The sequence below is a fragment of the Hippocampus comes genome, unplaced genomic scaffold (genome assembly GCF_001891065.2).
Source record: "Hippocampus comes isolate QL1 unplaced genomic scaffold, H_comes_QL1_v1.1 scaffold158, whole genome shotgun sequence".
In the NCBI taxonomy this organism is placed as follows: Eukaryota; Metazoa; Chordata; class Actinopteri; order Syngnathiformes; family Syngnathidae; genus Hippocampus; species Hippocampus comes.
Window position 1 is genome coordinate 2,587,635 of NW_017805548.1, and position 16,680 is coordinate 2,604,314.

The 16,680-nt window shown below is 38.2% G+C and overlaps 2 protein-coding genes across 4 annotated transcripts in view; one reads left to right on the forward strand and one right to left on the reverse strand.

Moving 5' to 3' along the window:
• Window positions 1-5,463, reverse strand: part of fbxo8 (F-box protein 8) — a 20,552-nt gene extending 15,089 nt beyond the window's left edge. The window contains exons 1-2 of one of the 2 annotated variants that reach the window (XM_019879826.1): window positions 5,116-5,463; window positions 339-441 (exon numbers count right to left, since the gene is read on the reverse strand). In XM_019879826.1, the coding sequence (XP_019735385.1) occupies window positions 339-441 (103 nt within the window). In that variant the 5' untranslated portion in view covers window positions 5,116-5,463. Of the gene's footprint in view, window positions 1-338; window positions 442-4,688; window positions 4,867-5,115 lie in introns of those variants that run through there. The other variant, XM_019879827.1, reaches the window with a different exon arrangement.
• Window positions 5,464-5,557: 94 nt separating this feature from the next.
• Window positions 5,558-16,394, forward strand: cep44 (centrosomal protein 44). 2 transcript variants are annotated; one of them, XM_019879825.1, is made up of 11 exons: window positions 5,558-5,651; window positions 5,894-5,998; window positions 8,338-8,485; window positions 9,374-9,511; window positions 11,117-11,191; window positions 12,145-12,309; window positions 13,235-13,363; window positions 14,062-14,160; window positions 15,140-15,211; window positions 15,486-15,523; window positions 16,022-16,394. In XM_019879825.1, the coding sequence occupies exons 2-11, from the start codon at window positions 5,907-5,909 to the stop codon at window positions 16,080-16,082; spliced, it is 1,017 nt and encodes a 338-aa protein (XP_019735384.1). In that variant the 5' UTR covers window positions 5,558-5,651; window positions 5,894-5,906; the 3' UTR covers window positions 16,083-16,394. The 2 variants fall into 2 exon arrangements, with proteins under 2 accessions (XP_019735384.1, XP_019735383.1); XM_019879824.1 differs by having other exon boundaries at window positions 5,897-5,998.
• Window positions 16,395-16,680: the final 286 nt, after the last annotated feature.

Genomic DNA, 16,680 nt, shown 5'->3' on the forward strand with positions numbered 1-16,680 from the left:
AACTCACGACAGTGTGAGGCAGACGTGCTAACCGGTTGACTACCATACCGCCCGACACAACAGCCATGATTTGAAACGTGGGCTCCTCAGAAATGTCTGTGACACAGTTTTTGACTAAGTTGTGAACCTCACCCTATCCTTGCTTGTGAACAACTGAGCCTTTCGGTGATGCTCATTTTACCCAACCATGACACTCATCAGTTTCCAATTAACATGTAGAATGTTCCAAGCAGGTTTTTTTTTGTTTGTTTTGTTTTTAAATTCAAGAATGTTGTTAAGATTCATTTACTGACAGCAACAGGTACACTACACTATAGATGCAATAGTGTCAGGTTTACCTTGCTCTTGTCTGGCTCCTCCTGTGTCAGCCAGTCGGTCAACAAGCTCTTCCTGAAGCTGCTGCTGTTGTCTGGGTGGCAGCCTCCACAGTGCCTGACCCATCTGAATGGTAGCAAAATAAGCCAGGTCAATTACAATCCATGAAACACAGCAGTATGTGCTATTACAACAGAAACGCTCCAAAATAAACTGAAACAGGCCAGCTTGTTTATATGTCATTGTTGTCATTTACAGAAATTTGACCAAATATGTCCAGTGACCGAAAAAAAGTACGCATTTGCCCCACCTTCTCAATTTTTTTTTACTGTATTTTCGGTCTATAAAGTGCACCTTTATAGACCAGCATTCAATTTTCTCAAAAGTCGTAAGTGGGCCCTATGATAGACGTGCATTATATATGGAGTTAGTCTCTTTATAGAACTCACGACAGTGTGAGGCAGACGTGCTAACCGGTTGACTACCATACCGCCCGACACAACAGCCATGATTTGAAACGTGGGCTCCTCAGAAATGTCTGTGACACAGTTTTTGACTAAGTTGTGAACCTCACCCTATCCTTGCTTGTGAACAACTGAGCCTTTCGGTGATGCTCATTTTACCCAACCATCATCATTAACTACTGACTAAACAAAGCTGGAAAGAGACAAGCAATACTTCGAAGGATATTTAGCCCCTTGTGGATGTAAGCCCAGGAGGTTTGTCTGCCTTTTTGTTGAATCCATTGTCTTCATCACTTTTGTCTGTCATGTATTGTTTTCGAATGGCATTTGTATTTTTATGTTTCATGTCCGTGTCTGTGACTAGTTCTCATTGCTTTGTTACAGCTGCATTGCTTTTAAAGGCTCCATATCAATGGTTCTAAACCTTGTTTGAGGTACCGAACCCAACCAGTTCATAACAAAATGGACCACCCTAATGCACATTCAACGAACCCTTCATTCGTGAAAAATAAAAATATGTTTTTTTTTTTTTTTTTAGTATATGTCATTGTTGTCATTTACCGATATTTGACCAAATATGTCCAGTGACCTAAAAAAAGTACGCATTTGCCCCACCTTCTCAAATTTTTTTCCTGTATTTTCGGTCTGTAAAGTGCACCTTTATAGACCAGCATTCAATTTTCTACAAGTAAACACAGTTTGTACAAGTATAAAGTATACGTTTTTTTTCATTGTGCACAAATGAACCAGCCAGTGATGGCCAAGTCGGCATAACTAATTGACATGTTGAGTCGGGTGTGTCTTAACCTCCATGGCAGAGGCTCTGTCGAACCCTGAGACTGAGTCACTGAACCCCTAGAGTTCGAACGACGAACCCAGGTTAAGAACCACTGCTCAATTTTAATAAAGCCGTATTGTATTCCCTTTATTGTAGCTCTATCTAGTGGATGCATAGCACAATCGCAGCCACTATTGTCGCTTCCATAATCCAGTGCACCCTAATGAAAACAGTTTTAAAATAAGTAATTCATTGCAGGAGCGTCCTATAATGCGAAGCGACTAATAGTGCAGAAAATAATTGTATTTTTTAATGGATTAATTGTTTGAATTGGTTCCCCACTTCAATGTTTAAGACCATCAAATAAATGTAAATATCAGACAAAGAAAATCCAAGTAGTTTTCAAATGGTTATTTTTTTGAGAAAGGGAAAAAAAAAAATCTAACTTTGAAGCATTAATGGTGCATTCATAGATAGGCAAGTTACACACACGCGCGCGTGCGCGCACACACACACACACACACACACACACACACACACACACAAACACACACACACACACATAATTGTTTGAATTGGTTCCCCACTTCAATGTTTAAGACCATCAAATAAATGTAAATATCAGACAAAGAAAATCCAAGTAGTTTTCAAATGGTTATTTTTTTGAGAAAGGGAAAAAAAAAAATTAAAACTGAAGCCAAGTGTGAACACTTGTCCCTGCAGTGAAAAAACAAAAAAACCCCAAAAAACGCCTAATTACCTTCAGACTTCTTCAAGAATTCACTTAAATGCAACTTGTCAGAGAAAAAAAATGAAGTCGGGCAAATTAACTGAAAAGAGCTGAAAAAAATATGTGGGGCAGCCGGCAGGGCATCCCCTGAACTGGTTGCCAGCCGATCGCAGGGCATACAATTATGCACACAATCACAATTTAGAGACAATTTCAAGTGTCAGAGATGAAAGTGGACTTTTCTGAAAATTCCTCATGACATCGAATAACAGATGAGAAGTAAAGTAATTGACATATATCAGTCTGGAAAGGATTATAAAGCTATTACTAAAGCTTCAGGACTGCATTGAAACTTGGTGAGAGTCATTACCACAAATGGAGAAAACATTGAACAGTGGTGGCCCTTCCACAACTGGCCGTCCTACAAAAATAACTCCAAGAGCACAGCAGCGGCTCATCCAGGAGGTCACACCATAGCCCATCCTGGGGTTCTGAAGAACTGCAGCCCTCAATTACAGTCAGAATTCATGACTCTTAAGAGACTGGGCTAAAATGGCATCAATGGCAGAGTGAAAACCAGACCAAAAACCACGACCCCCCCCAAACAACAAAACCCAAAGTGAACAAATCAAGAAGACAAAAAAAAAAAAAAAAAAAACATGACGAAGCCTTTTGGAAGAATATTCTATTGACTGAGAAAATGAAATTTGACATTTTTGGAAGGTTTTCTCTTGATGCAACTGGTGTAAATGCCACACAAAACATTTCATAAAAAGAACATTAAACACAATCAAACATGCTGGTGGTAGTGTGATGGTCCAGAACTGCTCTGCTTATTCAGGACCTGGATGACTTGCTATGATTAGCGAACCGTGATTTCTGCTTTTTTCCAGAAAATCCTGTTGGTGAATGTTTTGCCATCGGAGTGTGATCCCAACCTGAAGCGCAATTGTGTTCTACAGTAGCACACTGATCCAAAACAAACCAGCAAGTCAACTTCTGAATGGCTTAAAAAAAAAAAAAAAAAAAAATGAAGGTTTTGAAGTGGCCCTGTCAAAGTCCGGACTTGGATCCATTTGAAATGCTGTGGCATGACCTTAAAAAGGCTGCTCGTGCTTGGAAACCCTCCACTGTTGCTGAATCAACCATCCCTGCAAGGACGACTGGCCCAAAATTTCTCTTCAGAGATGTGAAAGTAATAGAAAACCCTTGATTTTAGTTACTGCTTCTGAGCGTGGCCCACCCCATTATTATTAGACAAATACTTTTTCTCACAGGGACAGGTAGTGTCTTTTCTTAAAAAATAAAATTACCATTTAGGAACTGCATTTTTTTGTTTAATTTATGTTACTTTGGCTGATATTTACAATTATTTGTTGAACTTAAACATTCAAATAAACAAAAATGAGAATTTGAGAGGGGGTGAATACTAATACGAATACTATCGTGTCATTGTACAAAGGGGTGCAGATTTGATATTGCTGCAAATTGCAATGCTTCCTGTGTGTAGCTGTTATTTTCATTTACATTTCTTTCGGTAATACAACAGGACCCCTGCTACAAGGGAAATTGATTTTTTTTTTTTTTTAACGAAACACTTTGAAAAACCTGGGATTAAACGACGAATAAGCATTTTCATGAAAAAAAGTAGGCTGGCTCCCCAAAATAAATGATACTTTAAAAAAAATACTGAAAAGAAAATAATAGGTGAATACAGGGCAGAGTTAGAAAATCCAGGTCCAGAATGTGCACAACCTGCTATAGTTTGGCTTTGCCACAGGCGCTTCTACTCAACCGGCAGTAAACCAGCCTCCTTCTGCGGTTGAGTAGAAGCACCTGTGGCTGACGCTAAACTGTGGCAGAGTTATGATTTCTTGGACATGGGTTTGCCACCTGTGATCCACAGGTGCCGAACCCCGAGTATGCAGGGGTCCACTGTGGCTGTGTCCAGATTCACAGGCTGCATCCTTTGAAGGCTGCATTTTGTGTTGAGATGCCAAGTCGGAACAAAAAGATCCCTGAGTTCACCGACCGACTTCAGTGTGATGTCACTCGACAATGGCGACCCCCAATGAGACATCGTCCGTGAATGGCAAAACATAATTTACAATAACCATATATTTAGATATTATTACATGAATTTAGTGATATGACATTATTTCACGTGACTAAAGTGATTTGCATTGACTGCGTGAAGACGTGCTGTTATCTCCCTGCATGACGTTATTTGGTGAAATGAATGAAATTCTTTGAAGATAGTTATTTATTTATATATATCAAATAAATTGTTAACATGATTTGCTGGAGGTCAAAATGTGTTGTGATGAACCAGAACAACAACCATCTTTGTTGTTTACATTCCCCTCCACGTCGAACGCTTTCAGGTCGGAACTGGGACAATCCGAGTGGGATTTTTCCGACTTCAGACCTTCTTCGAGTACAGGATAACCAACAACCAAAACAGTCTTTTCACTGCCATGGCTGTCCCTCCCTTGCCAGAAAAGTCGGCCGTGTTGCGTAAACAATCCAGGACTGTTGTAAACATAAACGTTAGAAGTTCCAACGCCATCGGTCGGTAGACGCGTAGTCACAATCTCCGTCCAATGAAAAACGACGTAAATGTCACATGTACGTTCTACTTGTAATGCAATTGGTTGTAACTGCTATCACTTGCTCTCAATTTCATGACTTAGCATTGTAGGCTATATTTATATTGGCATAAACATTGTGTCGATTTATGAAGCGGTTGCTTAGTTAAAAGTGATCGAGGCGTATTTAATTTGAATGACTACTGAATGACGGATGGTATTTCAACATGAAACACTTACCTGAGTTCAGAGATTCCTGTGACAGCTCAGCTTGCACACGAGCACAGCTGCAGACTAAGTTTGGCTTGGAGTGAGGTCTATTCAGTTGTCATTTCATTCAGCTATCTACCAATAAATAGACCCAAGACTACGCGATTAAAGCAAATCTTCCTTGGTTTCTGTGGAGTGCTCCATTCTGTCGAGAACACCATTATCTCATGTTAAACCCTCCTCCTTTCCCTGTCATTCCTGCCCTCCCCTTTCCTACCTTATTACAACAACGACTCAACCAACGTATGCAACTATATTTGAAACTACATTATTTTCTTTGAATATTTCATTCCTCAAAAAACATTATTCCGTTAAAAGATATTAAAACCACGATGCAATCGTTGTACTGTATTTCAAATAAACGTCATTACACACCACGTGACAACAGGAGCCAATCCTGTTTTTGTCTGTTGAATCCCGGTAGAAACAAAAGTTCAAATTCCGGGTTGTCATTCAGATGCGGTTTTCAAAACAGTCGGTTAATTTACTTTTAAAATTTGATTAAGGTAAGCACTTTGATTGATAGCGCGATTCCATGTCATATTTTTATTAGACTCCCGTCTTTGATACTGATTTGTTGCTTTACTTTACTGTTGTATATGTTAGTTGCTCCATGTACAGCACTTTGTGTGCAGCGATGGCTGTTTGAAAATGCTCTATAAATACATTTGAGTTGAGACGCTAAAGAAATAAATGCAGTCGCTGCAGAAAATAACATGGATGCTATGTATTTATTTTGACGTTGTAGTAGAGGAGAAAGAATGCTGCCCACTGGCGATGTGCAGGGCTGTCTTCGTAAATTGGAAACTCTCTTACGAATCGTAAAGTACCCTGGACCTGTCGACTACAATGGGTAAGCTGTTAACTCTTAATCTTGTTTTAGGGGCAAAGTTGCCATCAAAAGGCAATGCATGCACAACATTGACAATAAATAATTTGCAAATTTCTCAAGTGATTTTCATGAAATTTACTTTATTGTCGACGTCAAAACATATGCTATTAATACAGATTTCCAGAATCCACAAAAAGGTGTCTCTAACAATGTAGCCTGTAATTTTATTGATACTGTATAGTAAAAGGGAGTCTCTTTGGTTCAAAAAGGAAATCTTTCACTTTGGAGTTTTGGCGTTAATTTTACGTATAATAGCAAAGACAACGCGGACAATCTTTTTATTATCTTTTTTTAATTTTGTTTACTTTATTGATGTCGCGATATGCATCTGCCAAAATAATATCCAAATGAGTACAGCATTTTTATGTTCTCGCTGTGGTTAGAAGTGAAGCCGGTGGTCATCTGGCGTTGCCACTGCCACTCCCGAAGCGCGCATAACTTGAATATTCTGTCTCTGCGTCGAAAATGTATGGACTGAAATGTGTGCCACCAGAAACTGAATTTGAAAAAAAAAAGATATATGTTTGAATTTGAATCAAGTTGAATAATCGCATTGAAAAACTGAATTTAAGTTGCATAAACTGAATTTGCATTGGATAATTTCAGTCATTGCATTGAAAAACGTAATCGGAATTGTGTCAATTGAATTTATTAGTTTAGAATTGAGGTCTAATAACCTTGAAACGGAATTTAAAATTACAAAATGGATTTCATTTTCTCTCAAACTCTGTTTGTTCCTCAATGAAAATGATTCAGTTTTACACAAATTTGGAGTTACAAACAAAACCTTCGTAGAAAATGTACTTCTATTTACGACGCTAATTTTGATGTACGGAGAGTGTTTGCATGGACGAGCGGAGGGTTTATGTAGTAATACAGTACTGCTCGCACTGTGTGACCCATCATTGTCAACATGCATAACGCATTGCTGCGATCTGAAAAGTAGTGATATCCCTCCTCAGCTGAGGGCGGAAGCTGTTACAAATGTATACGGAAATTCTTCCCTGGAATTCTTGATCATCCAATCACAAACCGCCTTTGCGTTTGTGACGTCAAAAAATAATTTATAACTTTTGTTCCAAAAAGGCTATTTAAAATGTGTTTGTTATTTATTAAAATTCAGCGTTATTTTTAATTAAGTGAATTAACGGTTAATGTTGGTGTAACACGTCATCATTTAGCCGTCTCTGCATGTTGACGAGAGGTGGAAGTTCCATCTATGTATACTGTAATACTCTGCTTTATCCAACCCTTTATTTAATTTTTAAAAAAATGTATTTTATTTTTATTTATTTTTTTATTTTATTTTTATATATTATATACTGTATGTAATATTATATATATTATATAAAATATAATTTTATTTTTATTACCCTATCGCAGATGCAAGAAGTGGCTGCATTGAATGAATGCGGAAGCCGATCCCACGTTGAAAGATACATCAGACTTTTCTCAAAGACGTAAATGAAGCGCAAAGCAATCATAATGGCCCTTAATAACAAAAAGGAAACTCTTTAGGGGACTGTGATGGGAAGTGCCTGATTTTAGAGATGGAATGATACGTTTTTGAAATTTTTTTTTTGACTGATGTGATTCCTATCGATTTAAGGCCTAAAGATTCACCACAGTGATGTAATGCCTTTATGAATGACACAATTTCATACGATAAAGGCGAATTTGACAATGTTTTTTTCTGTAAATAAACCTATACTAATTAAAGATAACTCCACATAAACAAAATAGAATGGTGTTTTATTGGATTTATTTTAAAAGCAACTCAGCTTTACTGATTCCAAGATGGAAAAAAAATGATATCAGAGCGAGATAATGAAAAAAAAACCCAAAACATCCTCTTAATATTCGACCACAAAGTGCAATGGAACAGGCTAGCTCTCTTTTTCTACAATTAAATAAGATTCAATTATTGGTTTGGACTGTAGTGTTGATCACTGTTTTCCAAAGTAAAACACAGATGTTTGCAAATGTTTTTTTTTTTTTTTGTATTGTGATTCACCTCAAAGCTAATAAGTCTGCAGACATCTGAGGACTACAAAAATCTGACAATAGTTACAGTTAGCAAGATTAAATTCTGACGATTAGGACAATTTTAAGTTAAACAATGTTTTTTAAGGAATAATGGACTCTCACAAGCAGACATAAGCTCTCAAGTGTGAAATTAATGCATGTTTTACATACAGTAAGTCAAAATATGATGTAAATGCTGTTAATTGTTTTTGTTGTGTGATATCATTTCTTCGTGGTCGTTCCGTTTCATAACTTCAACTTCTATTTCACATCAGCCTCTCTGTAGGAGACCCCTCAGCTTTTCTGCCAATTTTGAGCTTCAGTCTCACCACATTCTCTCCACCTTTTGCTGAGCAACTAGTGGCAGCTGGACTGGAGCTGACAGGCAAAACTGACCTGAGATTCACTGACACACTCTATAAGGTACCTCACTCAAGTGCATAATTTCTAAAGTCAAGAATAATATTTTATTCATATACTTGATTTGAACTATTGCTGATTTACTGCCATATACGAAGGTATTATATTGGGATACCTTAAAAAATTTAAGATAATTGAGACAATTTGAATCTGGTCTTTTTCTCATTCATTGCGTTACAGAGGTTTTGGTTTGGGACTTGGTATTGGCAGATCCTCAAAATCAAGTGCCCTGGACTTGCACTCAGTTGCAAAAAAAAAAAAAAAATGTGACTGGGACCAAACACCATCACTTCTGTTTTCTTTTCGGTGAAAATGAAGAAATTCTGTGCCATCCAGGTTTTGATTTCCTCACAGACAAAAGAAAGCGTCTTTTTTGCTCAGCGGGACATGACAGTCATCCGCAGCAGTGGAAACGTAGATGAGATCAGCAGAGACTGCAGACCTGAACCCTGTAGAATTCCACACAACAGTGGGGCAATTTGTAACTCAGAGCAACCAAAGCGAACACAAAAAGTTCTGTTAACCAAATCGGATCTAAACCACTTGAGGGCAATTCCGCGAATTCCCACGTAGTGCCTCAGAAAGGATCAAAATCTGTTTACTCAAGAATACATGAGTCTCATGTCAGTGTAAAATGTGGGTGACTAACTTATGTTCTCAAATAAAAGTTGATTTTAATCGTTTGGAGGACAATGAATCCACTACTTTGAATCAAACGTACTCTTAATATTTGACTCTCTTCCAAGTGTATATTTAGCTTGGGACCAAATAGTCTTTTTAGAGTAAAATGTACTCTACGAAATTTACTGCGGAGAACAACATTAAAGCTCTGTTCCCAATTTTTATTTTCCACACGTCATGTCTTTTCATCTTGACAATTTCTTGATCAAGGTCCTGCGGGATATCTTCCATTACAAGCCAATCATCTCCAAGCAACAGTTCCTTCAGAGGGGCTTTGTGCAAAGAAAGATCTCTACCCTTTGTGACATCATTGACTTGGTCTTGCAGAGACACAAGGAACTGAAGAAGGTTCAGCATATATTCAAATGTATTGCCTTGTCAAACTGCATTGTTTGCTGTGTTGCATATTCATCATTAAAATTTGGTACCCAAAAGAAAATGATGCATTTTAGAGCTCTGCTAGGGGCCATGTAACATTTCCAGAGAATGCTTAAAATTTACAATGCTTTAACATCTATCCATCCTCCGGTCCGCTTTATCCTCACAGTTGTCACGGGGGGTGCTGGAGCCTATCCCAGCTGTTTTCAGGCCGTAGGCAGGGGACACCCTGAACTGGTTGCCAGCCAATCGCAGGGCACACATAGACAAACAAAGCATTCACGCTCACAATCACACCTAGGGACAATTTAGATAGTGTTCAGTCAGCCTGCCGTGCATGTTTTTGCAATGTGGGAAGAAACCGGAGTACCCCTGAAACCCCTGAGCGGTCACTTTTCCCTTATATTTTTTGGGGGCCGAGTGGTGACAATGGAGCTTTCAGAACCATCTCGAAGGTGGTTCCAAAATGCTGGCCGCCTGGGTCAGACTTTTTACAACAAAGAAAAAGTTTCACATTTTGGGGGCTCGATGTGAACCTTCACCACAAAGCACAAATACATCCAACCCAGCTTCCTTCTGGATGGAAGGGCATTTTGTACTCTGGTTGTTGCTGAAAGTAGCTCTCGATCCTCAACCTCAAACATCTGCTCTAAAGCAGACTTCTTGGGATGCATCCTGTGAGATGAAGGCTTAAAATTGGAGCGAGCAGAGGGAGTGGCCTACATAGTTGAAAATGCATTCTTTGTCGAGCAGTGGTTCTCAAATCGTTACAGCAAATAGCATCTCAAAAAAGCTTCAACTTCCATCACAATGACCAACGTTAAGATGCAATTGCATTTTAGGTATGTGTTCATCGAAAATAAGGTGGAGATTTTTTTTTTTAATTAAGCTAACTGTAGTAGTACCACTGTTTGAGCATTAACACCACACCTAAATATAGTAAAATTAATAAAGTACTTTATTACCGTAATGGTTACATTAATATATGCTGCACAGCAAGAATTTGAACTAAAGTTTTGAAAAAGAACAAGATTACCGGTAAAAGCAAATGTGTTGTACCTGAATTATATACAACTTTACTGAACAAATATACTGCATGAGATTAAAAAGCAGAATTTGCATCTTTAACTGGCAAGATAAACGCTATGGTTTCTGTCGTCTATCAAGCGAATTAATACTTGACTCCAGTGAGTGAACAACAATCTTTTGGTTGCATCACGTGACTTAAGACAAAATCAGAGTAACCAAAATTCATGCTGTCATTTGAATGGTTAGGTATCGAATGTATATGAACCGGTAACAGTGGTCTCAAGCCTTGCTCCCCAACTCTAGTCACTGGTTTTGAGTTTTCATTGCATATAAAGGGAATGAACTACATTAAAAGTAACTGCCTTCAACAACAGAAAACTTGGAAAACATTTAACTACTTGGCCACAGTCTGTGTATAATCCTCTTTAATGTCCTGCCGCGCTGAGAATGTCTCTGCAGGAAGGTGTTGTTTTCTTAATTTGCTCATTTTGTCCTTTAGCAACTATTTTACTCAACTGCATTGACCTTTTTGGTGTGCTTTCTTAGCCCAGACTCAGAAATCCTGTGTCACACAAGGACACAAGAGGAGCGGACCATGCAAAGCTGACCAAGCCAGATACTGTAAGTAGAGAGGATAATAAGTAGAGAGGTATGCCGCGCATAATCACCAATAGAACCAGATAGTACACGTGTGGCTCTTCTCTTATCACCTATAGATAGTTCTATTTATTCAACCATGCATTTCACCAAAATTTAAAAAATATACCTTTCTATATACAGTGCATAACTATTTAATTTGACATCAAATTGGCCCGTTATCAAAATGGGTTCCCTATAAACAAGTCAACAGAGTAATGGTTTTCTCAAACTAAACAACTTTCTTGTTGTTCACGACTGTCGCACGGTCAGAAGACCAGATAAATGGCGTTCTCTGTCTTTAATCAGGCGAGATGTCACACTACAAGTCCGTCACTGACCAGAAAATCGTCACATTATTCCTTCAACATTCAGTCACAGGTCCTTTGTGGAGACAGGACAAGTAGCTGTCAAAGTTATGTCGACAGAGACATGATGTGCATGTGAGTTGTTTCTATGTTGAGAAAAGGCAAAAAAAAAAAAAACAATTGAGAGAGAGAGAGAGAGAGAGACGATGGACACGTTCATTGATGGTAGGGAGAGGGCAGTATAGATTGTCTATTCTCCAAATACGTGAGGTAATGGATTTGTTTAATGACACTACGTTTGCTAGTCAGCTACTAACATTGCAGCTTGCAAATGTAGCATGAGTATGCTATGCCATCCACGAAGAAGCGGAACCTGTCTCATAGTTTTCCTTTCTTTAAAACAATCCCCCTGGATTTAGTTGGTTTAAAGCTCATTCTTGCTCAGGAGATGAGCTTTTCCAGGCCTTGGCATATCCATCTTGCACCGGGCACTGATGTAGTTGTGACAGTGAGATCCATAGATGCATAAATGATCTAATGGGGGGTGGGGGGGTTTGCAGATTTCATCAGGGAGCCGATGCACTCCCTTTCATATACAGTATTAATGACTCAACGTCTCATTTGTTTCAGGTTTGTGACTGGCACTTTGTTGTGAATCATATGCAAGACGACGGCATATTGCCGTGTCAGAATGAAGTGCAGGCTTTGCATGATGAAGTATACTCGTCCAATCCTCCTGAAAATGGGAACACAAACCTGACAGAAAAGCAGCAGGAGGAGGATGACATTCGACATGTAAGAAATATCTAAAGCTCAATTTCATTCTGTAAATACCAATTCAGAATTCAACCTAGTTTGTTTGACATTCCATTCTGACAACTTTCAAATCATTGAAATTGTGACGTCATTTTTGAAATGGCAGTGGGCGCTCATTTGCAGATTTTCGTGTTTGTTGTTTCTTTTGGTGAAAATTACAGCAAATTACAATGAAACTTAAGGCTTGTGATTATATTTATCGCTGAATTTGTTGGACAGCGCTGTAAACACATTACAGTACTGCAACAACCTCAACTCAACTCAATTGTATTTATGGAGCCCTTTCAAACAGCCATCGCTGCACACAAAGTGCTGTACATGGAGCAACTAACATATACAACAGTAAATCAACCAATCAGTAACAAAGACGGTAGAGAGCATCAAACAGTATAACTAAGATCATAATGTGGGTCATGCTGAGTCAAATGCCAAAGAATACAAGTGAGTTTTGAGGCGGGTTTTAAAGATGGGCACCGAGGGGGCTTGCCGGATGTTCAGTGGGAGGTCATTCCAGAGAGAGGGACCAGCAACGGAAAAGGCTCGATCCCCTCTGAGCCTCAGTTTAGTTCTTGGTACTTCTGGTCTGCAGACCTGAGGCGCCGGGCAGGTGTGTAGGGGCGGATGAGCTCAGAGAGGAAAGGTGGTGCAAGGTCATTTAGAGATTTGAAAACAAATAATAGGATCTTGAAAATAACTCTAAAATGTATGGGGGGCCAGTAAGGGATGCCAGAGTATTCATATCGTTCTTAATATTTGTCTTTTTGTAAGGCAAATTTTTCATTGTTATTTGAGTACAAAATGAATGACGTAATGTAGTGCCTGTTTTCTTTCCTCAATCTAACACATTATATATAAAACACTAAATATAGTACTAACTCATGAAGAATATCATTATGTCTTTCAGTCTTCCGAGGTAGAGCAAAAGCTTTCTGTAATGGAAGCTCAAATCGACAGTCTTCTTTGTGGCCTTCAAAGGCTTGGTGCCCTGGAAGCCCGTCTGGAGGAGCTTGCAAGCAGGACGAACACAGAAAAAGTAAGGGGACACTTTTTTTTCCCCCTGTCGGACGATAGTTTGTTCATCAGCATTTAGCCATTTGTTGTGCTCATGTTCTATCTCGATGTAAACACTGAAGCACAGTGTGCTCTCCGATGTATGCTGATGGGAAAACACTATTTTGCTCATTGGAAGGCGAAGGGAAGTAGCATGTTTTTCGGACTCTTAAGTCGCTCCACAGTGTAAGTTGCATTTTGGGGGGGATTTATTGTATAAAAATTGAGACCAAGAGCAGTTGAACATAGACTCACACTCAAAATTCCCGTTCCCTAATTTTTGTTGCGTTCGGAAATATGCTCTAAGCGCGCCCTGATTCACTCCCACCGTTCAGAAACTCATTGCAATGTTGAAATGTGCACACACAATTAATTAACATCGGTTTATGAACAGAAAAACCATTGTTACTGTATCCAAGTCTTTTGTAATAATCGCCTTATAATATCAAATTGTATCGGGCTGGGTATCGATTCAGATTTCCAAAACCATTTCCATGCGATTCACAAGGGCCTAATTTGACTGGATTTATGATTCACGATTCACTTTTATTTTCAATTCGTTTAAGGGAGGATTTCACGCAGATACCATTTATAATCCGCTAAAATACGGAATTTAACCAAATCATTTTGTCATTTCGTGCCATCATCTCACATAAAATCGGATCTGGGTTGTTGTTTCAGAAGGAAGAAGAATTGATCACAATATCAAGAGAGAGCTGGGACAATCTAAATGGTAGAATTCTCTTACTGGAAACCAAATTGGAACTTGGCCATACAAAGGTAGGGTGATCACCTCTGAACATATTTGTCTGAATGCTTTCTAGAAACCCCACTTCCAATGAAGTTTGCACGTTGTGTAAAACGGAAATAAGAAAACAGAATGCAGTGATTTGCAAATCTTTTTCAGCTTAACTCAAATGTATTCAGAGAACACCTTTTAATTGCATACAAAGTGCTATACGGGAAAAGACCAGACAACTACATCTTAATATATTCTTTTGATATGAATTGTCTTTTGTCATTTTTAGCATATTTGAAAATCCAAAACTACGAGGTTTATTTAAATTGCACATTTCAAACACAACTCTATTTTCCTCACATAATTATAAGTACAATGTTTGAAAGTATTTACAAATACTAGACATAGACATTTAAAAGCAAATAAAAGGTAGAAGACTAAATTTGACTCAACATGCAATGCAAGAATTTGGATGATTTTAAAAACACTTAAAACATATATGTAAGACCATTGTGTGTTTGTTTTTTGTTGTTGTTTTGAAACATTTTTACATTCAATTATATCATGGTACTTGGATTACATTCCTAACTACATTTGTTCAGAGGTAATAATAGTTTATCAGTTCAAATGTTATAATAGTTAACTTTGTAGTGGATTTAAATCAATCTACGTTGAAAAGGATTTGCAAATCATTCTGTTCTGTTTTAGTTGTTGTGCACAACGTCCTGACTTGAAATTGGGGTTTGTAGTTTGCCATTTGAAGAGCCTATTAGGTGCTGCTGAGCTCTGCCTTCTTTATTTATTTTTCAGTTTTATTTTGGATCATTGAGCACAAATGATTGTGCTTCACAAATTTTGCCTTGCAAGAAGTAACTGAGCAATGTGGCAGCACTAGGAAAAAGAAGCAATTCTGTTCATCAAAGATTGTTGTCCTTTTAATCTTTTTTTTTTTTTAACCGTGTGGTTTTAACTGTTGTCACTGGTTATTATTATAACATTACCCCTTTGTTTTTGTTATAGTCAAGTGTTCCGCCACTATGTCAGTCATCTACCCCACTCTCCTCTCTCAGTGTCATATCTGATTCTTCAAAGGTGAGACCGTAAATCTCTCACGTCACTGTATTGTGGAAAAGTACCACTCTCTTCTTTAAGTACACCTTAAAAAAAAGAGAGAGAGATCGTAGCAGTGCTGAATCTATGGATAGTTTGTTCTTTCCATTTGAAAATAATTGTCAAAAAAATATATACTGACATTGAAATGCAAATGCAGCTATTGTATCTCATTTGATGGTTCGGTGGCATTTGTTACCGAGAATCATTTTTCACTTCGACTCATGTTTCTCATGTTATTTGAATCTTTGTCCAGGATGATATAAAAGACAGACTCGAGAGGATCACCAACATGTAAGTGATGAGTTCACAAAAGCATCATCATACGATCTTGACAGTGAAACCGTGACCTTGGTTCACAACCATTCCAAGACTCTGTTCATGAGCCAAAGCAATGTTTCCCAATAAAATGAATGTAAAGCCTCAGAACCGAGCTGACGCCTTGTAAGGAGCGGACGCTGGGGCCCCTTGCCGTGGCCTGACATCACGTGCCCAGGCCCCGCCAGCAAGAGCTCACCAGACACTGGCAGAAATGCAACACTTTCCAAGGAGAACAAAAGAAAAAGAGACATTTCTGTTTGTGAATTCAGCGACACACAGAGCAAAAAAAGTCCACACTGTGTTCTGCGACTCTTTGCGAACTGATGGATAGTTCGCGAATCAAAGAAATAGTGTCCGATAAATAGATTCATCAACCGATTTGATTCTTTAAACAGGGTCGTTTGTGAACCAAGGTTCCACTGTACAAATCTTTCCCGGTTTTTGAGTGTGTCTTTCTTTTGACATTTATAGGTTGAAGAGTACCTCAACTCTAATGAAGAGTGCAGACTCACCCACAACCCCTTACGAATAGATTGATGAAATGACTTAATAATAAGTCCGAGTCACTTTACGTTATTCACAGAAGTACATCAAGTCCAGCTTGTGTTTGGCCTTTGATCGTAATGGAAGCAGATATATCTTTGTTGAAGGGGACAAAACCAAATAATTGTCGACAAAACTGGGAGTAAGTGTTGGGTCATATTTTTGTTTTGCAGAATTCCAAAATTCTATGAACTGTTATCGATAGCCTCAGTTCAGAGGCATGAGTTTGTATCCAGGTGTGTAGGTTTTTTTTTTTTTTTTTGTGTGTTTTTATTTCATTTTACTCAGCAATAGTTTTCACTATTCATAAATTAATTGATTTTAAATTGTGTAATTTGTCATTTGTTGTGTGTGTGTGTGTGTGTGTGTGTGTGTGTGTGTGTGTGTGTGTGTGTGTGTATGTATATTTTATATATAAAAATAATATGATGGCTTTGTTCATCAGTTTTCTTATGAAAGTCTCCTTTTTGAATGTTCTTCAATTCTGCCACACTGTAATCATGACTTTTTTTTTAGGGACAAATGAGTTCATCTTGTTTTCTTCTCTAAATAGTGACAATGGGTACCGTACATGAATAGCTACTTTT